Source organism: Artemia franciscana, unplaced genomic scaffold (assembly GCF_032884065.1).
Source record: "Artemia franciscana unplaced genomic scaffold, ASM3288406v1 PGA_scaffold_330, whole genome shotgun sequence".
Lineage (NCBI taxonomy): Eukaryota > Metazoa > Arthropoda > Branchiopoda > Anostraca > Artemiidae > Artemia > Artemia franciscana.
In genome coordinates this window covers 80,459-103,709 of record NW_027062669.1, presented here as the reverse complement: position 1 = coordinate 103,709, position 23,251 = coordinate 80,459, and the positions used below count along the sequence as shown (strand labels likewise).

The window sequence follows — 23,251 nt, the reverse complement described above, 5'->3', positions numbered from 1 at the left end:
ATAACTTGAGCGTCTCGATTCACAAAATGAACACTACTTCACTCTGTAATTAAGATATGGGGCGTGGCTGTATCCGCCCTCTCTCTAGCTTCACCTCGTTCCAACAGTCCGAGCGCTTCCTCCGAAGAGAAAGCCTGTTGGCAATTATCCTCTATATTTGCTTCCATCATTTCGTACAGGTGATTTATTACGGGTGCAACACTTTTACCTGTTACAGCCGGGCATTTTAAGGTATGCCAAACCCGCCAAGCCAGACCAACGGTACGCCTTTGGTAGTTGCTATCTTTGACTGATAACATTTAACCCGCCCTCTAAGATCATTCGAACCCTTCCGGTGGACCCTTCCACTGGAAGGTCCGCCTGACTAGACCCCGGTGGACACTTCCACCGAAGATAGAGAGTTTGGGACTTCCGCGACTACCCTTCGTGGAGGACAGAGCTGGGATTTGCCACAGTTCCGGGCGTCCGGGGGGGACCATGTACCCCGACAGGCCTTTCAACCAGTCGGGGCCGCGCATCTTATGTGGAACCTTTTCCCTTGATATGAGATCCATCAATCTAGTCGCCTCGGCAGGTGAGTTGTTACACATTCCTTAGCGGTTTCCGACCTCTATGGCCACCATCCTGCTGTTTGGAGCTCCTAAACCTCAGGTTCCCGGGAATGGCTGCGCCTGCTCCTTCCAGAGAGTCTCAAGAGAGTCATAGTTATTCCCGCCGTTTACCCGCGCTTCGTTGACTTTCTTCACTTTGACATTCAGAGCACTGGGCAGAAATCATATTGCGTCAACACGCGATGGCGCCTTCGCAATGCTTTGTTTTAATTAGACAGTCGGACTCCCATGGATCGTGCCAGTTCTGAGTTGGTCGTTCATTGGGTGCCGAGGCTCTGCACCAAGCCGAAGCAAGGCACTAAGAGCACTGCTTGGGCCGCCCACGACCAGCTTGAGAAGGGATCGAGCACCTTTGCGAGCACCCAAGCCGAACTCGGTAGCCAGTGGCATCTTGCTCTAAGCCCGACACCCTCAACCTTCAGAGCCAATCTTTATCCCGAAGTTAAGGATCCAATTTGCCGATTTCCCTTACCTACATTCATCTATCGCCTAGAGGCTGTTCACCTTGGGGACCTGATGCGGTTACCGGTAAGGTCTGGTGGGAATGATTAGACATGGCCCTCACCATGGTTTTCAAGGACCGACAAGAATGCACGGACGTCGCTTAAGTGCAACACTCTTTGGAAGATTAACCCTATCTCTCCGCGGAGGAATTGCAGGGTTTGTATCTCCCTTACACAGAAAAGAAAACTCTTCCCGGCACTCCCGCCAGCTTCCCGTGGCCAATTCTCGTTGCCGAGACGGATACGAGGATCCGAACGTTACCCCAACCAGGTTCCCAAATAAAAGCGGGATTCTCTTTCGCCTTTGCCACGAGCCTCACGCATTGCGATCAACACTTCGTGTCTCTTTCGTTCAACGCTCGTCTTGTGCTACCATTTCAGGTTGGGCTTAGGACAGACTGACCCATGTCCAACCACTGTTCACATGGAACCCTTCCCAACGTCAGGCCTCAAGGATTTCTCTCGAATATTTGCTACTACCACCAAGATCTGCGCCAGTGGCCGCTCCAGGCAGGCTCATGCCCAAACCCTTCAACGCAACCAGTGCGACCTTCCTACTCACCGGCTAGTCAGCGACGAACACCAAGAATCAACGAGCTCTGCGACCGGCGGTCCAGTATTAGCACAATGCTTAAGCGCCTCCCATTTTAAGGGCTAGTTGCTTCGGCAGGTGAGTTGTTACACACTCCTAAGCGGTTTTCGACTTCCATGGCCACCCTCTTGCTGTCTTGAGCAACCAACTCCTTTCTGTGGGATCGGGAATATGTATTGGTTTTGGCGCTTTAACCGGTCATTTGGTTCATCCCTCAGCACCAGTTCTGCTTACCAAAAGTGGCCCACTGGGCACTCGGATCCGAAATCCTTGCCGTTAACAACACCACGGTCGGCAAGGCATCTCACCCATTGAAAGTTTGAGAATAGGTTAAGGCCGTTACGGCCCCGAGGCCTCTAATCATTCGCTTTACCGGATGAGACTCCCGTCTCCTTTGCTTGAGTACCAGCTATCCTGAGGGAAACTTCGGGAGGAACCAGCTACTAGATGGTTCGATTAGTCTTTCGCCCCTATACCAAGCTCCAACGATCGATTTGAACGTCAGAATCGCTTCGGTCCTCCATCAGGGTTTCCCCTGACTTCGACCTGGCCAGGCACAGGTCACCATCTTTTGGGTCCTATCATGTGTGCTCTAGGTGCGTTGCATCCGCAACGGGATCACGACGCCCCTGGGATTAGCCCTCTCCAGAGGAGAAGCATCTCCCGTCAGCATTGCAAGCAATACCTTGGTCCGTGTTTCAAGACGGGTCAGAAGGAACTCGCCTACTCTCCGCTCACCCAGGAGACCCACGAAAGAGCTCCCAGCACCAGAAGCCGGGCTGAATCGTTGCCGGGGATCCAGCGTCTTGAAGCCGAGGCAACAAAAGCACTGGGTCATTTGACACCGTTCCAGCCGCGTGCGGATTACGAATCCACCCGGGAATACACGCTGTGAGCAACGCAGTTGGCCAATATGACCAGAGAACAGCCGAGGCTTCCCTCAGCCCATCACATCAGCACAAGCTACCTACGACACTGATCCCGAAGATGGCTTGAACTTCGAAAGTCCTTCCGTTTTAAACCCCCTGGAGGATTTCACGCAATGTTTAACTCTCTCTTCCGAGTTCTTTTCAACTTTCCCTCGCGGTACTTGTATTCTTTGGGTCTCACATTCATATTTAGCCTTAAATGGAGTTTACCACCTGATTAGTGCTGCATTCTCAAGAAACACGACTCTAGAGAGACCTCGGAATGCCGAGCGCTCATCCGTCCTACGGGCCTCACACCCTCTCTGGGCAATCGGGCCACATTCATGAGGACTTTAGACTGGACAAGTGACGGTCTTACGAGGCTCCCAAACACTGCATCGGTCGAAAGTGCCTCCCGAAGGATACAATTGACCCTTAGTGCTGGGCTTTCCCCTCTTCGCTCGCCGCTACTAAGGGAATCCTTGTTAGTTTCTTTTCCTACGCTGACTAATATGCTTAAGTCAAGCGGGTCGTCTCGCCTGAGTTGAGGCCGGGGGGATTTTATAAACTGACAGGTTCATTTGTTTTTCAAACCAATCAACAAAGACACCTGGTCACAACAAAACCTGTAATGCCAGCATGCCCCTTGGAGTCAACAGTTCAACATCAAAGACGATGAGTGGAATTAAATTTTATTGAGTGAGTGCGTGTACAAATGTGGATTACAATTTATTTTGAATACTTGCTATGCTACATATATGATTTTAGAAGTGATGGAAAAAAATAAAAAGGTTAAATAGGGAACTAACCCACCCCTAAATACCTGAAATGCCAATATAAATATCATGTTGTTTATTCAACCTCGAGTGATATTTTACAAGTGACTCGACCGCTGTACAGTTGAATATCTATAAAAAAGAAGCTAATTTCCCAGTTATCGGAATTATAGTTATCTAAAGTTATCGGAATGTATAAAACTATGAAACTAGGAAAATAGCTTCTTTTCTATAGATATACAACTGAACATTGGTCATTTTGTTCTCAAAATTTGAGAAAATTCCGATAGAGTTATCGGAATGTATAAAACAATGAAACTAGGCAAATAGCTTCTTTTTTATAGATATACAACTGTAAAGTAGTCATTTTGTTCTCAAAATTTGAGAACATACTGATTAAATTATCGGAATGTATAAAACTATGAAACTAGGAAAATAGCTTCTTTTTTATAGATATACAACTGTACAGTGGTCATTTTTTTCTCAAAATTTGAGAACATTCCGATAGAGTTATCGGAATGTATAACGCTATGAAACTAGAAAAATAGCTTCTTTTCCATAGATATACAACTGAATATCGGTAATTTTGTTCTCAAAATTTGAGAGCATTCCGATAGAGTTATCGGAATGTATAAAACTATAAAACTAGGAAAATAGCTTCAATTTTTATAGATATACAACTGTAAAGTGGTTATCCTAGTTATTGGAATGTATAAAACTATGAAACTAGGAAAATACCTTCTTTTTTATAGATATACAACTTTAAAGTGGTCATTTTGTTCTCAAAATTTGCAAACATTTAAATAGATTTATCGGAATGTATAAAATGGAATGTATATTGACGATTTCTATTTCCTATGAAACAAGGAAAATAGCTTCCTTTTTATAGATATACAACTGCAAAGTGACCATTCTTGTTCTCAAAATTTGAGAACATTTCGATAGAGTTTTCAGAATGTATAAACCTATGAATCTAGGAAAATAGCTTCTTTTTTATAGATATACAACTGTACAGTGGCCATTTTGTACTCAAAATTTGAGAACATCCCGATACAGTTATCGGAATGTATAAAACTATGAAACTAGGAAATGAGCTTCTTTTTTATAGATTTACAACTGTACAGTGGTCATTGTGTTCTAAAAATTTGAGAACATTCTATTAGATTTATCGGAATGTATAAAACTATGAACTAGGAAAATTGCTTCTTTTTTTATAGATATACAACTGTACAGTGGTCATTTTGTTCTAAAAATTTGAGAACATTCCGATAGAGTTATCAGAATATATCAAACTATGAAACCAGGAATATAGCTTCTTTTTTATAAGTATACAACTGAACAGAGACCATTTTGTTCTCAAAATTTGAGAACATTCCGATAGAGTTATCGGAATGTATAAAACTATGAAACTAGGAAAATAGCTTTTTTTATATATATACAACTGTACAGTGGTCAAAATTTGAGAACATTCCAATAGAGTTACCGGAATGCATAAAACTATGAAACTAGGAAAATAGCTTCTTATTTATAAATATACAATTGTACTGTGGTCATTTTGTTCTCAAAATTCGAGAACATTCCGATAGAATTATCGGAATGTATAAAACTATGAAACTAGGAAAATACCTTTTTTTTTTATAGATATACAACTGTAAAGAGGTCATTTTGTTCTCAAAATTTATGAAAATTTCGATAGATTTATCGGAATGTATAAAACGGAATGTATATTGACGAGTTCTATTTCCTATGAAACAAGGAAAATAGCTTCTTTTTTTATAGATATACAACTGCAAAGTGACCATTCTTTTTCTCAAAATTTGAGAACAGTCTGATAGAGTTATCGGAATGTATAAAACTATAAAAGTAGGAAAATAGCTTCTATTTTATAGATATACAACTGTACAGTGGTCATTTTGTTCTCAAAATTTGGGAACATTCCTATAAAGTTATCGGAATGTATAAAACTATGAAACTAGGGAAATAGCTTCTTTTTCAAAGATATACAACTGTACAGTGGTTATTTGGTTCTCAAAATTTGAGAACATTCCGATAGAGTTATCGGAATATATAAAACTATGAAACCAGGAATATAGCTTCTTTTTTATAAATATACAACTGTACAGAGACCATTTTGTTCTCAAAATTTGAGAACATTCCGATAGAGTTATCGGAATGTATAAAACTATGAAACTAGGAAATAGCTTCTTTTTATAGATATTTAACTGTACAGAGGTCATTTTGAACTCAAAATTTGAGAAAATTTCGATAAACTTATCGGAGTTATCAGAATGTATAAAACTATGAAATTAGGAAAAAAGTTTCTTTTTTATAGACATACAAAAATAGCCCTAATTTTTATAGAAATACAACTGTAAAGTGGTCATTTTGTTCTCAAAATTTGAGAACATTTCGAAAGAGTTATCGGATTGTATAAAACTAGGAAAATAGCTTCTTTCTTATAGATATACAACTGTAAAGTAGTCATTTGTTCTCAAAATTTGAGAACATTCCTAGTTCTCAAGAGGCAGACTCAGTCTGCTGACCACTTGCCTCTGGATATGGGGTTTCTCCCCTAACTAAACACTCCGACCAGGACGGCCGCAACCTCATGTGGCGGGTGGAGCCCACCCCGGGAATCTCAGTACTTAGGTTCAACCTAGCTCTAATCAGATTCCAGGCCTAGGGTCGGTTGGGCTAGCGACCCTCCACCCGAGAATTAAGTGCTACGAAAAGTGACAGTATAGCCTCGGACCCGGATTCCCTTTTAAGACCTCGACCATCGCGCGTCAATGGACATGCTGACGACGTCAGAAAGGCTGACAGACTAAACCTTATGGACCGAAGGGGGCTACGAATAGCCACCTGGAATGTCTTGACTTTGAATGAACCTGCGTCAAAGAACTTACTCTCTGAAGAACTTCGCAAGAATAAAGTGTCTATTGCAGGTCTTACAGAAACACGTCTTACCGGAAGCGGAGAAGAGCGAATAGGTAACAGTGACTCATTGCTCTGGTCTGGAGGAAGCTCGAGAAGGAATGGTGTTGGCCTTGCACTAAATAGCCTTACAAGAAAGGCCTTACTTTTCACGAAGCTGTATCGGACAGATTAATGAAGGCCTGCTTGGGACACAAACATGGCAAGATGACTGTCATCATATGCTATTCCCCGACCAACGATTCTGATGATGCAACTAAGGAGTATTTCTACTCTGCTTTGTCCAGATGCCTTGCAACAGTTCCCCCCCATGATATAACGGTTCTCCTTGGCGACTTTAATGCGATAGTGGGCGATGATATGGGTTTATGGCGTGGCACAGTTGGTCCTGTATCCCCCGACCCACTTAACGACAATGGGCTTCGCTTACTTGAACTGTGCCGATCTCACGACCTCTACATTGCAAACACCTACTTCCAACGCAAAATTATTCATCAGTACACGTGGTATAGTAATGACGGTCGTACAAAGAAGATGATTGACTACGTCATTATTTCCAAACGCTGGAGATCATTGGTGAAGAACTGCAGATCTTACAGATCAGCAGAGCTTGGAAACGCACAACATAGGCTTGTGTGCGCCGATCTTCGGCTTCGCCTCCATGCACAACGATCGAAAAGAAAACCCGTCGCTGCAGATATTGGGAAACTAAAGGAACCAGATACTCGCCAGAAGTACAGTATCGAGATATCGAATCGCTTCGAGGCCCTTGGCTCACTTAATAGCAGCGAAGATCTCTGGAAGCATTTTAAATTGCAGACCAGTGAAGCAGCACAACTAGTGCTTGGCAAGAGGAGTTATCCAAAGAAATCGTGGCTAACTAATGAAACACTGCAAGTCATAGAGCAAAGACGGAAGGCAAGACTTCTTGGGGATATGACCACATATCGGAGGCTCAATGGAGTGCGGAACAGACTCATTCACCGGGATAGAACCCAGTTTGTTGCAAGGAAAGCCGAAGAAATTGAGCTAGCTGCAAAAAAGAAAGACATGGGCAGCCTATTCAAGCATCTCCGAGACCTCACTGAAAATAAAACTCCCACCTTGGGTCCCGTCCTGTCCAGGGATGGTGCACTTCTCTCTGACGAAGGTTCTTGTCTTGAGCGGTGGAAGGACCACTTCTGTTCGCTCCTCAACAATACTGGTCCACCTGCGCCTCCTAATGATAGTCCCAGGCAACCTTGCAGTCAAAGACCTGGAACAGATGTTCCTCCAGATGAGCCTTTCAGCCCCTCAGAAATTGGACATGCAGTAAAAAGACTCAAGAATAATAAAGCTGCGGGTATCTGTGGCTTAAACTCAGAGCTGCTAAAATATGGAGGTCCTGCAATGCTCCTGTTTCTACACACCCTGTTCTCTACAATCTGGCAAACAGAGATAATTCATGAGGATTGGCGGAAGGGTGTCATCATCCCCTTATGGAAGAGAAAAGGCTCGAGAAGCGACTGCTCCAACTACCGGGGAATAACTCTACTGTCAATCCCTGGCAAACTGTTTTCAATGGTCCTGCTGGATCAATGTCGGAGCATCATTTGAAAAATCCGGCGACCGGAGCAAGCTGGTTTTATGTCGGATCGTTCAACCATCGAGCAGATTTTCACGATTCGACAAATAGTAGAGAAGACCACAGAGTTCCGACAGAAAGCATTTATTGACTTCGTTGACTTCCGTGCTGCATTTGACTCAGTCGATCGAAAAGCTCTTTGGCGGATCCTAGACTTGACTGGCCTACCCGAGAAATATTGCAGACTTCTCAAGGCGCTGCACCGTGGGACGGAGAGCTGTGTACAAGTAAATGGTCGGCGCAGCCCGTTCTTTCAAATCACGACAGGGGTGAGCCAAGGATGTGCAGTGGCCCCAGAGCTCTTCAATGTCATCATAGATTACGTTATGACAAAATCCACTTCACGTCTCAGCTTTGGGCTCAAATTCGGAGATCGTACCATCACAGATGTCGATTTTGCCGATGACTTGGCCATTCTGGCGGACTCCATGGAGCAGCTGCTGGAAGCGCTCCAAATTCTGCGAGAAGAGGCTGCCAAAGTAGGACTGCACATAAACTGAACAAAACTAAAATTATGGCCATAGACCCGTCTTCTCCTGCTGTTAACTCTCCAGTTAGCCTGGACAGCACCACTAGCATCGAGATTGTCAAAGACTTCACCTACCTGGGCTCCGTAATTTCTTCAAATGGCTCACTTCTCCCCGAGCTGCAGGCAAGATTATGAAGCTAGGAAAATAGCTTCTTTTTTATAGATACACAATTGTACTGTGGTAATTTTTTTTCTCAAAATTTGAGAACATTCCGATAGAGTTATCGGAATGTATAAAATTATGAAACTAGGAAAATACCTTCTTTTTTATAGATATACAACTGTAAAATGGTCATTTTGTTCTCAAAATTTGTGAACATTTCGATAGATTTATCTGAATGTATAAAACGGAATGTATATTGACGAGTTCTATTTCCTATGAAACAAGGAAAATAGCTTCTTTTTAATAGACATACAACTGCAAAGTGACCATTCTTGTTCTCAAAATTTTAGAACATTCCGATAGAGTTATCGGAATGTATAAAACTATGAAACTAGGAAATTAGCTTCTTTTTTATAGATTTACAACTGTACAGTGGTCATGGCGTTCTCAAAATTTGAGAACATTCCAGTAGATTTATCGGAATGTATAAAACTATGAAGCTAGGAAAATAGCTTCTTTTTTATAAATATACAACTGTACATTTTGTTATAAAAAAAAAAACTGGTTGTCATTTCGTTCTCAAAATTTGAGAACGTTTCGATAGAGTTATAGGAATATATAAAACTATGAAACCAGGAATATAGCTTCTTTTTTATAGATCTACAACTGTTCAGTGATCATTTTGTTCTCAAAAGTTGAGAACATTCCGATAGAGTTATCAAAATGTATAAAACTATGAAACTAGGAAAATAGCTTCTTTTTTATAGATATACAACTGTACACTGACCATTTTGTTCTCAAAATTTGAAAATATTCTTGATAGAGTTTTCGGAATGCGTAAAACTATGAAACTAGGAAAATTGCTTCTTTTTATAGATATACAACGGTAAAGTGGTCATTTTTTTTTCAAAATAGCTTCTTTTTCTTTATAGCTTCGTTTTTTTAGATTGACAACTGTACAGTGGTCATTTTGTCCTCAAAATTTGAGAACATTCCGATAAACTTATCGGAAAATATAAAACTATGAAACCAGGAATATAGCTTCTTTTTTAGAGATATACAACTGTTCAGGGACCATTTTGTTCTCAAAATTTGAGAACATTTCTATAGAGTTATCAGAATGTATAAAACTATGAAACTAGGAAAATAGCTTCTTTTTTATAGATGTACAACTGTACAGTGACAATATTGTTCTTAAAATTTGAGAACATTCCGATAGAGTAATCGGAATGTAGAGAAATATGAAGCTAGGAAAATAGCTTATTTGTTATAGATATACAAATGTAATGTGGTCATTTTTTTCTCAAAATTTGAGAACATTCCGATAAACTTATCGGAAAATATAAAACTATGAAACGAGAAATATAGCTTCTTTTTTAGAGATATACAACTGTTCAGGGACCATTTTGTTCTCAAAATTTGAGAACATTTCTATAGAGTTATCAGAATGTATAAAACTATGAAACTAGGAAAATAGCTTCTTTTTTATAGATGTACAACTGTACAGTGACCATATTGTTCTTAAAATTTGAGAACATTCCGATAGAGTAATCGGAATGTAGAGAAATATGAAGCTAGGAAAATAGCTTCTTTTTTATAGGAATACAATTGTACTGTGGTCATTTTGTTCTCAAAATTTGAGAACATTCCGATAGAGTTATCGGAATGTATAAAATTATGAAACTAGGAAAATAACTTCTTTTTTATAGATATACAACTGTAAAATGGTCATTTTGTTCTCAAAATTTGTGAACATTTCGATAGATTTATCTGAATGTATAAAACGGAATGTATATTGACGAGTTCTATTTCCTATGAAACAAGGAAAATAGCTTCTTTTTTATAGATATACAACTGCAAAGTGACCATTCTTGTTTTCAAAATTTTAGAACATTCCGATAGAGTTATCGGAATGTATAAAACTATGAAACTAGGAAATTAGCTTCTTTTTTATAGATTTACAACTGTACAGTGGTCATGGCGTTCTCAAAATTTGAGAACATTCCAGTAGATTTATCGGAATGTATAAAACTATGAAGCTAGGAAAATAGCTTCTGTTTTATAAATATACAACTGTACATTTTGTTTTAAAAAAAAAGAACAAGTTGTCATTTCGTTCTCAAAATTTGAGAACGTTCCGATGGAGTTATCGGAATATATAAAACTATGAAACCAGTAATATAGCTTCTTTTTTATAGATATACAACTGTTCAGTGATCATTTTGTTCTCAAAAGTTGAGAACATTCCGATAGAGTTATCAAAATGTATAAAACTATAAAACTAGGAAAATAGCTTCTTTTTTATAGATATACAACTGTACAGTGACCATTTTGTTCTCAAAATTTGAAAATATTCTTGATAGTGTTTTCGGAATGCGTAAAACTATGAAACTAGGAAAATAGCTTCTTTTTATAGATATACAACGGTAAAGTGGTCATTTTTTTTTTTCAAAATTTGGGAACATTCCGATAGAGTTATCGGAATGTATAACACTATGAAACTAGGAAAATAGCTTCTTTTCTATAGATATACAACTGAGCATTGGTCATTTTGTTCTCAAAATTTGAGAACATTCCGATAGAGTTATCGGAATGTATAAAACTATGAAACTAGGGAAATAGCTTCTTTTTTATACAACTGTACATTTTGTTATAAAAAGAAAAAAAAGAACAAGTTGTCATTTCGTTCTCAAAAGTTGAGAACATTCCGATAGAGTTATCAAAATGTATAAAACTATAAAACTAGGAAAATAGCTTCTTTTTTATAGATATACAACTGTACAGTGACCATTTCGTTCTCAAAATTTGAAGATATTCTTGACAGAGTTTTCGGAATGCGTAAAACTATGAAACTAGGAAAATAGCTTCTTTTTATAGATATACAACGGTAAAGTGGTCATTTTTTTTTTCAAAATTTGAGAACATTCCGATAGAGTTATCGGAATGTATAACACTATGAAACTAGAAAAATAGCTTCTTTTCTATATATATACAACTGAACATTGGTCATTTTGTTCTCAAAATTTGAGAACATTCTGATAGAGTTATCGGATTGTATAAAACTATGAAACAAGGGAAATAGCTTCTTTTTTATACAACTGTACATTTTGTTATAAAAAGAAAAAAAAAACAAGTGGTCATTTCGTTCTCAAAATTTGAGAACGTTCCGGTAGAGTTATCGGAATATATAAAACTATGAAACCAGGAATATAGCTTCTTTTTTATAGATATACAACTGTTCAGTGATCATTTTGTTCTCAAAAGTTGAGAACATTCCGATATAGTTATCAAAATGTATAAAACTATGAAACTAGGAAAATAGCTTCTTTTTTATAGATATACAACTGTACAGTGACCATTTTGTTCTCAAAATTTGAAAATATTCTTAAAAGAGTTTTCGGAATGCGTAAAGCTATGAAAGTAGGAAAATAGCTTCTTTTTATAGATACACAACGGTAAAGTGGTCATTTTTTTTCAAAATTTGAGAACATTCCGATAGAGTTATCGGAATGTATAACCCTATGAAACTAGGAAAATAGCTTCTTTTCTATAGATATACAACTGAACATTGGTCATTTTGTTCTCAAAATTTGAGAACATTCCGATAGAGTTATCAGAATGTATAAAACTATGAAACTAGGGAAATAGCTTCTTTTTTATAGATATACAGCTGTAGAGTGGTCATTTTGAACTCAAAATTTGAGAACATTTCGATAGAGTTATCAGAATGTATAAAACTATGAAACTAGGAAAATAGTTTCTTTTTTATAGATATACAACTGTACAGTGACGATTTTGTTGTCAAAATTTGAGAACATTTTGATAGAGTTATCGGAATGTATAAAACTATGAAACTAGGAAAATAGCTTCTTTTTTATAGATATACAACTGTAGAGTGGTCATTTTGAACTCCAAATTTGAGAACATTTCGATAGAGTTATCAGAATGTAAAAAACTATGAAACTAGGTAAATAGTTTCTTATAGATTTTTTAATAGTTTTTATAGATATACAACGGTAAAGTGGTCATTTTTATTTCAAAATTTGAGAACATTCCGATAGAGTTATCGGAATGTATAACACTATGAAACTAGGAAAAAAGCTTCTTTTCTATAGATATACAACTGAACATTGGTCATTTTGTTCTCAAAATTTCAGAACATTCCGATAGAGTTATCGGAATGTATAAAACTATGAAACTAGGGAAATAGCTTCTTTTTTATAGATATACAGCTGTAGAGTGGTCATTTTGAACTCAAAATTTGAGAACATTTCGATAAAGTTATCATAATGTATAAAACTATGAAACTAGGAAAAAAGTTTCTTTTTTATAGATATACAACTGTACAGAGATGATTTTGTTGTCAAAATTTGAGAACATTTTGTTAGAATTATCGGAATGTATAAAACTATGAAACTAGGAAAATAGCTTCTTTTTTATAGATATACAACTGTAGAGTGGTCATTTTTAACTCCAAATTTGAGAACATTTCGATAGAGTTATCAGAATGTAAAAAACTATGAAACTAGGAAAATAGTTTCTTATAGATTTTTTAATAGTTTATACAATGGTAATAGATATACAATGGTAAAGCGGTCATTTTTCTTTTCAAAATTTGAGAACATTCCGATAGAGTTATCGGAATGTATAACACTATGAAACTAGGAAAATAGCTTCTTTTCTATAGATATACAACTGAACATTGGTCATTTTGTTCACAAAATTTGAGAACATTCCGATAGAGTTATAGGAATGTATAAAACTATGAAACTAGGGAAATAGCTTCTTTTTTATAGATATACAGCTGTAGAGTGGTCATTTTGAACTCAAAATTTGAGAACATTTTGATAGAGTTATCGGAATGTGTAAGAATATGAAACTAGAAAAATAACTTCTTTTTTATAGATATACAACTGTAGAGTGGTCATTTTGAACTCAAAATTTGAGAAAATTTCGATAGAGTTATCAGAATGTAAAAAACTATGAAACTAGGAAAATAGTTTCTTTTTTATAGATATACAACTGTACAGTGACCATTTTGTTCTCAAAATTTGAGGACATTTTGATAGAGTTATCGGAATGTATAAAACTATGAAACTAGGAAAATAGCCCTGATTTTTATAGAAATACAACTGTAAAGTGGTCATTTTGTTCTCAAAATTTGAGAACATTCCAAAAGAGTTATCGGATTGTATAAAACTATGAAACTAGGAAAATAGCTTCTTTCTTATAGATATACAACTGTAAAGTAGTCATTTGTTCTCAAAATTTGAGAACATTCCGATTGAGTTATGGGAATGTATAAAACTATGAAACTAGGAAATTAGCTTCTTTTTTTATAGATTTACAACTGTACAGTGGTCATGGCGTTCTCAAAATTTGAGAACATTCCAGTAGATTTATCGGAATGTATAAAACTATGAAGCTAGGAAAATAGCTTCTTTTTTATAAATATACAACTGTACATTTTGTTATAAAAAGAAAAAAAAACAAGTGGTCATTTCGTTCTCAAAATTTGAGGACATTTTGATAGAGTTATCGGAATGTATAAAACTATGAAACTAGGAAAATAGCCCTGATTTTTATAGAAATACAACTGTAAAGTGGTCATTTTGTTCTCAAAATTTGAGAACATTCCAAAAGAGTTATCGGATTGTATAAAACTATGAAACTAGGAAAATAGTTTCTTTCTTATAGATATACAACTGTAAAGTAGTCATTTGTTCTCAAAATTTGAGAACATTCCTAGAGAGTTATCGGAATGTATAAAACTATGAAAGTAGGCAAACAGCATCTTTTTTTATGGATATACAACTGTACAGTGGTCATTTTTTTCTCAAAATTTGTTAACATTCCGATAGAAATATCGGAATGTATAAAACTTTGAAACCAGAAAAATAGCTTCTTTTTTTTATAGATATACAACTGTAAAGTGGTCATTTTGTTTTCAAAATTTGAGAACATTACGATAGAGTTATCGGAATGTATTTATAGATATACAAATATATTACAAACATTCCATTTACAAATACATAAAGAGGTCATTTTGTTCTTAAAATTTGAGAACATTCCGATAGAGTTATAGGAATGTATAACACTATGAAATTAGGAAAATAGCCTCTTTTCTATAGATATACAACTGAAAATTGGTCATTTTGTTCTCAGAATTTGAGAACATTCCGATAGAGTTATCGGAATGTATAAAACTATGAAACTAGGGAAATAGCTTCTTTTTTATAGATATACAATTGTAGAGTGGTCATTTTGAACTCAAAATTTGAGAACATTTCGATAGAGTTATCAGAATGTATAAAACTATGAAACTAGGAAAATAGTTTCTTTTTTATAGATATACAACTGTACAGTGACCATTTTGTTCTCAAAATTTGAGAACATTTTGATAGAGTTATCGGAATGTATAAAAATATGAAACTAGGAAAATAGCCCTGATTTTTATAGAAATACAACTGTAAAGTGGTCATTTTGTTCTCAAAATTTGAGAACATTCCAAAAGAGTTATCGGATTGTATAAAACTATGAAACTAGAAAAATAGCTTCTTTCTTATAGATATACAACTGAAAAGTAGTCTTTTGTTCTCAAAGTTTGAGAACATTCCTAGAGAGTTATTGGAATGTATAAAACTATGAAACTAGGAAAATAGCATCTTTTTTTATAGATATGCAACTCTACAGTGGTCATTTTGTTCTCAAAATTTGTTAACATTCAATAGAGATATCGGAATGTATAAAACTTTGAAACTAGAAAAATAGCTTCTTTTTTTATAGATAAACAACTGTAAAGTGGTCATTTCGTTTTGAAAATTTGAGGACATTACGATAGAGTTATCGGAATGTATTTATAGATATGAAAATACATTCCATACATTCCATTTACAAATACATAAAGTGGTCATTTTGTTCTTAAAATTTGAGAACATTATGATAGAGTTATCGGAATGTATAAAACTATGAAACTAGGAAAATAACTTTTTATAGATATACAACTGTAAAATGGTTATCCGAGTTATCGGAATTTATAAAACTGTGAAACTAGGAAAATACCTTCTTTTTTATAGATAAAAAACTGTAAAGTGGTCATTTTGTTCACAAAATTTGTGAACATTTTGATAGATTTATCGGAATGTATAAATCGGAATGTATATTGACGAGTTCTATTTCCTATGAAACAAGGAAAATAGCTTCTTTTTTATAGATATACAACTGCAAAGTGACCATTCTTGTTCTCAAAATTTGAGAACATTCCGATAGAGTTATCGGAATGTATAAAAGTATGAATCTAGAAAAACAGCTTCTTTGTTATAGATATACAACTGTATAGTGGCCATTTTTTTCTCAAAATTTGAGAACAATCCGATAGAGTTATCAGAATGTATAACACTATAAAACTAGGAAAATAGTTTTTTCTTATAGATATACAACTGTTCAGTTCGAAGAAATAATAAATTTTTTAATTGTTTTATTTTTTTAGTAAATTATAACTTTATGTTGTTATAATTTTTATTAAATTGCTTTAGAAGTTTCTAAAGCAAGTTTCTAAAGAAATTTCTAAATTGATTTAGAAGTTTACTCTGTTGGCATTTTAGAGTAATTAATAGTTGTCATGCCATAAAAATAACAACAATAAAGAAGATAAATAAATAAAATATCTAGTAAATGATGATGATCATGTAAAACATTGTTATTTTTAAACTATTACATTTTGCTATTGATTCATCCAATAATTAATTTGATAAAGTGATCATATATAGATCATAAAAAAGGATAATTAATGTTTTTTAAGATCAAAAAAGTATATCTAAAATAAACAAAGATGTATTAAACTAATGCTTAAACTTTAAACCTTATTTTTTTATTCGTAAAAGCTAATTAAAGATAAAAGATTCATATTCTTGCTATTTAGGTATTTTAAGATTATTGCAATAAATATTTCTTATAATTCTGTTGTAGAATTATAGATTAGATGATATTTCAGACTTCATTACGGATTTTGTTCTAAATGATTTGAGAAAATATAAATGCTATCTAAGAGTCTGATTAAATTATTAAATTTCTTAGAAAGTTTTTAATTGATGACAACTTATTTTAATTTTTTACTATCCTTTTTATTTTTTTTTACTTTTTTACTATACATTTTTACTATACTTTTTACTTTTACTTTTTTTTACTAATAAATAAAATTACATTCCTTCAAATATTAATAACTTTAGACAAGGTAATCGTTTTCTTAGAATATTCATTCATACTTTATACTACATTATGGAAATAATGAATAGAATTAATTTTTAAAGTTTAAAATTATAATTTAAATAAGATTATTATGAATAATTTTATTAAAAAATTATCTAGAATAATAGAATATAATCTTCTATGGTATGAAGAATCAAGGTTAATGTAAACATATATCGAAAAAGAGAAATAATAATTTAAAAAAAGACAAACAAATAGAAATATAGACATGAATTAAAATGAATAGTTATTTTTTAAATCAGTTTTCTTTTATATTATTAAAATTTATGTAAGCAATCCAAATTTAATTAAACAAATAGAGATAACATCATCAGTAGAATTTCTTTATAATTGATAATCAATTTAAAAAGATACAATTATCAAGCAGTTCGTGGTAACGAACTGTAGTAAGGAGCGACCCGGCTCAATAGTAACCAAAACTCTAAAAAATGGAATTTTTATACCAATAGCTACATCATAAGAATCGCATTTTAATACTGGTTTTAAATATATAAGTTTCGTCAAGTTTAGTCTTACCCATCAAAAGTTACGAGCCTGAGAAAATTTGCGTTATTTTGGAAAATAGGGGGAAACATCCCCTAAAAGTCATTGAATCTTAACGATCACACCATCAGATTCAGCGTATCAGAGAACCCTACTGTAGAAGTTTCGAGCTCCTATCTACAAAAATGTGAAATTTTGCATTTTTTGCCAGAAGGCAGATCACGGATGCGTCTTTATTTTTTTTTTGTTTTTTTTCCCCAGGGGTGATCGTATCGACCCAGTTGTCCTAGAATGTTGCAAGAGGGCTCATTCTAACGGAAATGAAAAGTTCTAGTGCCCTTTTTAAGTGACCAAAAAAATTGGAGGGCACCTAGGCCCCCTCCCACGCTAATTATTTTCCAAAAGTCAACGGATCAAAATTCTGAGATAGCCATTTTATTCAGCGTAGTCGAAAAACCTTATAACTATGTCTTTGGGGACGACTTACTCCCCCACAGTTCCCGTGGGAGGGGCAACAAGTTACAAACTTTGACCTGTGCTTACATATAGTAATGGTTATTGGAAAGTATACAGGCGTTTTCAGAAGGATTTTTTTGGTTGGGGGGAGGGGTTGAGAAGAGGGGGATATGCTGGGGGAACTTTCCATCGAGAATTTGTCATGGGAGAAGTTAATTTCTATGAAGGGAGAGCAGGATTTACTAGCATTATTTAAAAAAAAATTAAAAAATAATGTGAAAAAGCTTTTTAAGCTGGAAGTAAGGAACAGCAATAAAACTTAAAACAAACAGAAATTATTACCCATATGATGGGCTCATCTCCTTCTAATACCTCGCTCTTTACGCTAAAGTTTTTTTAGTAATTTCAACTATTTATTCTACGGCTTTTGTGATTCAGGGGTCATTCTTAATAAATTGGGATAAAATTTAAGCTTTAGCATAAAGAGCGAGGTACTGACGAAGGGGCGAATCCCCTCATATATGTAATAAAAACATGAGAATACAAAAGTTCTTTACGTAAGCTAATTTATAAGTTACGTAAATCTTTTACCAATAAAAAGATTCGTAAAAAATTAGAAGTTCTAGTTGCCTTTTTAATTAACCAAAAAATCGGAGGGTAACTAGGCTTCGTCCCCCGCTCTTTTTTTCTCAAAATCATTCGATCAAAATTATGAGAAAGCCATTTAGCCAAAAAAAAAATATGCAAATTTCGTTGTGATTATTCCTCTGCGGAGAGCCAAAATCAAAACATGCATTGATTCAAAAACGTTCAGAAATTAAATAAAAAAACAAGTTTTGTTTAACTGAAAGTAAGGAGCGACATTAAAACTTAAAACGCACAGAAATTACTTCGTATATGAAAGAGGCTGCTTCCTCATCAACGCCCCGCTCTTTACGCTAAAGTTTTTTACTGTTTTAATAAGAAGAATTGAGAGAAAGAGTCAAACTTTAGCGTAAAGAACGGGGCACTGATGAGGAAGCAGCCTCTTTCATATACGAAGTATTTCTGTGCGGTTTAAGTTTTAATGTCGCTCCTTACTTTCAGTTAAAAAAACTTTTTTTTTTTATTTAATTAAGTCAAAAGACATTTTTTTGATCCTAATCAATATTTTATTAATCTGGTTTGTTATAATTAAATTCTTTAGATCATTTTTATTCTTTAACCAAATATTATATAATAGCGAATTTTTATAAGAAAAACCGTTCATAAGATACGAATGACACTATATTGTTAAATTTAATTTCTTTTTTTGAAAAAATCTTTATAAATTTTTCCAATTATTTGTAATTGTATAGTATTAATTTAAAATATTTCCAAGGATATTTAATAAACAAAGTATGCATTTTATATAAAACGTAGAAATGATAAATCATTTATTTATATTATTTATAATTATATTATTGCTACATTTTACAGATTGAATCGTTTCTTGATTAAAAATCTTTTAATCTCATATTTATTGAGATACTTACGCTGATGTCTAAAATAAGATTTGTTCAAACCTAAAAATTAATTATGTGGTTTTTTATCGATATATAATTTTAATTTCACTAATAATTCTTATAATTTTTACTACTGAATATGCTGAAATAAGGGATTACTTATTGCCACGTTTTTCATAGCCGTCCAGACATTTTTTTTACATTTTGTTTCGTATGTATGCTGATAGCCCTGGGAGGCTATCAGCATACCTTTGTCTTTTGCTTTATGTATGACTACCAAGTTTTTATCCTCCAAGCACTTGGATGGATTACTCTAACCGGAGGTGCTTTTGGCTTTGTTGCGAACGTAGTCTTTGGAGCGTTAGGTGATCCTCGGTACTGGATGCTTAACTACAAGCACAACTTCTTGTCCTGGTCCTTTGCTTTTGTTGTCGTTGGAACAAATTGCATGATTATGGCCCCTGTTTTGTTCTTAGTTGAAGCCAAAATCCAGAAAAGAAAAATAGAAACGACTAAATTGAATGCCAAATTTGTATTGGATCATCCAGTGAAATATTAGTGAGTCACAGCACAATGGATTCTGTGTGGTCTTATCTCTAAAATCTCTCTCCAATTTTTTTAATTGAATAAGGAGCACTAATAATGTGTTGTAAGCTTTTATTATGATCATCGTTGTATGTCGTGTGCCACTTTTACTGTTTAAAGTATTTAAAGTTGTGATGGAGAGAAATATGCAAGCAACTTGGAATCAATTTCTGTGTTTAGCTGTCTATCATTCAAAGTTTGGCTGCTTTTTAGGCACTGGTATTTCCTTTTGATTCCATGCCAAGAATTCTTTTGGTGGAGATAACGGTTAGAAGGAGATCTGCTCTCTTATATTAAAAAAAAGAAAATATCCCTGTTGCGTTTTATTCTTTCTTTCCAATTTTGCCAAAATGGTACAAAATGGCTGGGAAGCATAGTTTAAAGAGAAATGGAACAGGGACAGTCGGAATTATTACAATGGCTCTTACTGTTATACTTTCTTCTGCGGTCTTTTCTACAAACTACTGTCTTTAAAATTGGGAAGATAAATATTATGGTGACCTGTTTGAGAAATCGGGTCTTTGGGTCTAGTGCTTCCGTTGATTACCAGACCCTAAAGATAAGGGTTGTCGATGGGTATTTACCCTATTTACTACTGGATTGTCTGAAATACGGAATACTTAATATCACTGTTTTTCATTGCCGCTCAGACATTTTTTACATTTTGTTTCATATGTATGCTGATAGACCTGGGAGGTTTATGTCTTATGCTTTACGTATGACTTCCAAGTTTCTTATCCACCAAGCACTTGGGTTGGTTACTCTAACCAGAGCTGCATGTGGCCTTATTGCCGTCGTAGTCTTCAAAAAATTAGTTAATTCCTGGGACTTGATGCCTAGCTTCGGGCACAATTTCTTGTCCTGGTCCTTTGCTTTGGCGATGGTTGGAACATATGACATGATTATGACCTATGTTTTGCTCGTCTTTTTAGCCAAAATCCAGAGAAGAAAAATAGAAAAGACTGAATCGAATGCAACATTTGCATTGGATCATCCAGTGAAATCTTAGTGAGTTACAGTACCATGGACTCTATATGGCCTTATCTCCAACATCTCTGTCCAAGTTTTTTAATTGAATAATAAGTACTAATAATGTGTTGTAAGCTTTCATTATGGTTATCATTGTATGTTGTGTGCCACGTTTACAGTTTAAAGTTTTTAAGTTGTGTTCGAGAGGAGGATACAAGCAACTTGGACTCAATTTCTGAGTTTGGCTTTCTATCATTTAAATTTCAGCTGCTTTTTAAGTGCTGGTATTGCCTTTTGATTACTTGTCATGAATTCTTTCGATGGAGACAATGGTTAGAAGGAAAAAAAGAATAATCTGCTCTCTTATATAAAACTGAAAGAAAATATCACTGTTGTTTTTCCAATTCTCCGTATTAGTATAAAACATGGCTTATTTTGTATATTTTTGTCTTTGCTCAGAAGTTACATTCGAGTAATTAAAATTTAGTAGCTATAATAACCACCCGAAAATAAGCTCCTGTAAAGTACTCAAATGGAAAGAAAATTATTCTGTTTGCTAGCAACGATTTCAGGGGTGTTATAATCAAGGACCTTCTATATTTTTAAGACAAACTTTTATGAATACAGAACTGGAAAAACATTCCTCTGGATTAAATCATTAGGCTCACTACTATTTATAAATGAAAAAAAGACAATGCTTATTGATTATTCTTTAATGGTTATTTTAAAGAGATGTGTGTTAACATTACTACTGACATCATCATGATCATACCTAGAGACAGTGGTGCCCCCCAAAAAATGGTTTGAATCACTCCCTTTCCCCAGTGGGCTGTACTCATGAGTATGAATTTGAAATATTTTATGAACTACTCCATTTACATTATGCTTAAGAAATCTTAACTGGTATATATAATATAGCTAAAAAGTGAAAATCAAAAATTGGGAAGATAAATATTATGGTGAAAAGTTTGAGAAATTGGGTCTTTGGGTCCAGTGTTTCCGTTCATTACCATCCTAAAGATCCTTCATACTCAAGATTTTTCAATGTTTTTGTCAACGGGTATTTACCCCATTTACTACTGGGTATGCTGAAATAAGGGATTACTTAATGCCAGCGTTTTTCATTGCCGTTCAGTTATTTTTTACGTTTTGTTTCACATGTATGCAGATAGCCTTAGGCACTGCGGCCTGTATCTTGTACTTTACGTATGACTACCAGGTTTTTGTCTTCCAAGCACTTGATGGGTTACTCTAAACGGAGGTTCTTGTGGCTTTATTTCCATCGTAGTCTTCGGAGCATTAGGTGATTCCCGGGACTGGATGCCTAACTAAGAGCTCAATTTCTTGTCTTTCTTGGATCCCATGTGGCTTTATATCTGTTATCTCCGTGCAAGTTTTTAACTGAATAAGATGTAGTAATAATGTGTTGTAAGCTTTTATTATGATTATCATTGTATGTTGTGTGCCACTTTTACTGTTTAAAGTGTTTTTTGTTGTGTTGAAGAGAAGGATGCAAGCAACTTGGACTCCATTTCTGTGTTTAGCTATCTGTCATTTAAAATTCAGCTGCTTTTTAAGTGTTGGTATTGCCTTTTGATTCCTTGTCAAGAATTCTTTTAATGGAGACAATGGTTAGAAGAAGAAAAATAATAACCTGCTCTCTCATATAAAAATAAAAGGAAATATCACTCTTTTGTTTTATTCTTTCTCTCCAATTTTAGTAGAAACTTGTAATTTGGCACCACAAGAGCATAAAACAGAGCTTATTTAGTATATTTGTGTCTTTGCTCAGAAGTCACATTCAAGTAATTAAAATTTAGTAACTATAATAACCACCCAAACATATGCTCCTGTAAAGTACTTAAATGGAAAAAGAAGTATTCTGTTTGCTAGCAACGATTTCAGGGGTCTTCTAACCAGGATATTCCAAACTCTTAAGAGAAACTCTTATGAATACAGAACTGCAAAAACATTCCACTGGATTACATCACTAGGCTGACTATTCTTTCTAAATGAAAAAAAGACAATGCTTATTGCCTATTCATTAATGGATATTTTAAAAAGATGTGTGTTATCATTACTACTGACACCATCATGATCATACCTAGAGACGAAGGTGCCCACCCCCCCAAAGGGTTTAAATGACCCCTTATCCCAGCGGGAGGGACCTGAGCCTACCTCTGATCCTGGTAATAACAATAGTATGATCAGGAAATTATTCATGAGTATGGATTGAAATATTTGAACAGTGACAATTCAAACTACAGTGAAATATTTGAAATATTTCATGAATTACTCCATTCACATTATGCGTAGATATCTTAACTGTTATCTATGCAGTAATTATAAAGTAAAAATTGAGAATTGCGGAAATAAATATTATGGTGACAAGTTTGAGAAATCGGGTCTTTGGGTCCATTGCTTCC

The 23,251-nt window shown here is 34.8% G+C and overlaps 1 protein-coding gene across 1 annotated transcript; it reads left to right on the top strand.

Moving 5' to 3' along the window:
* The first annotated feature begins 6,531 nt into the window (after window positions 1-6,531).
* Window positions 6,532-19,266, top strand: LOC136041720 (uncharacterized). Its single transcript, XM_065726464.1, has 2 exons — window positions 6,532-7,635; window positions 19,246-19,266. Exons 1-2 carry the CDS (start codon window positions 6,532-6,534, stop codon window positions 19,264-19,266), a joined length of 1,125 nt encoding a protein of 374 aa, XP_065582536.1.
* Window positions 19,267-23,251: the final 3,985 nt, after the last annotated feature.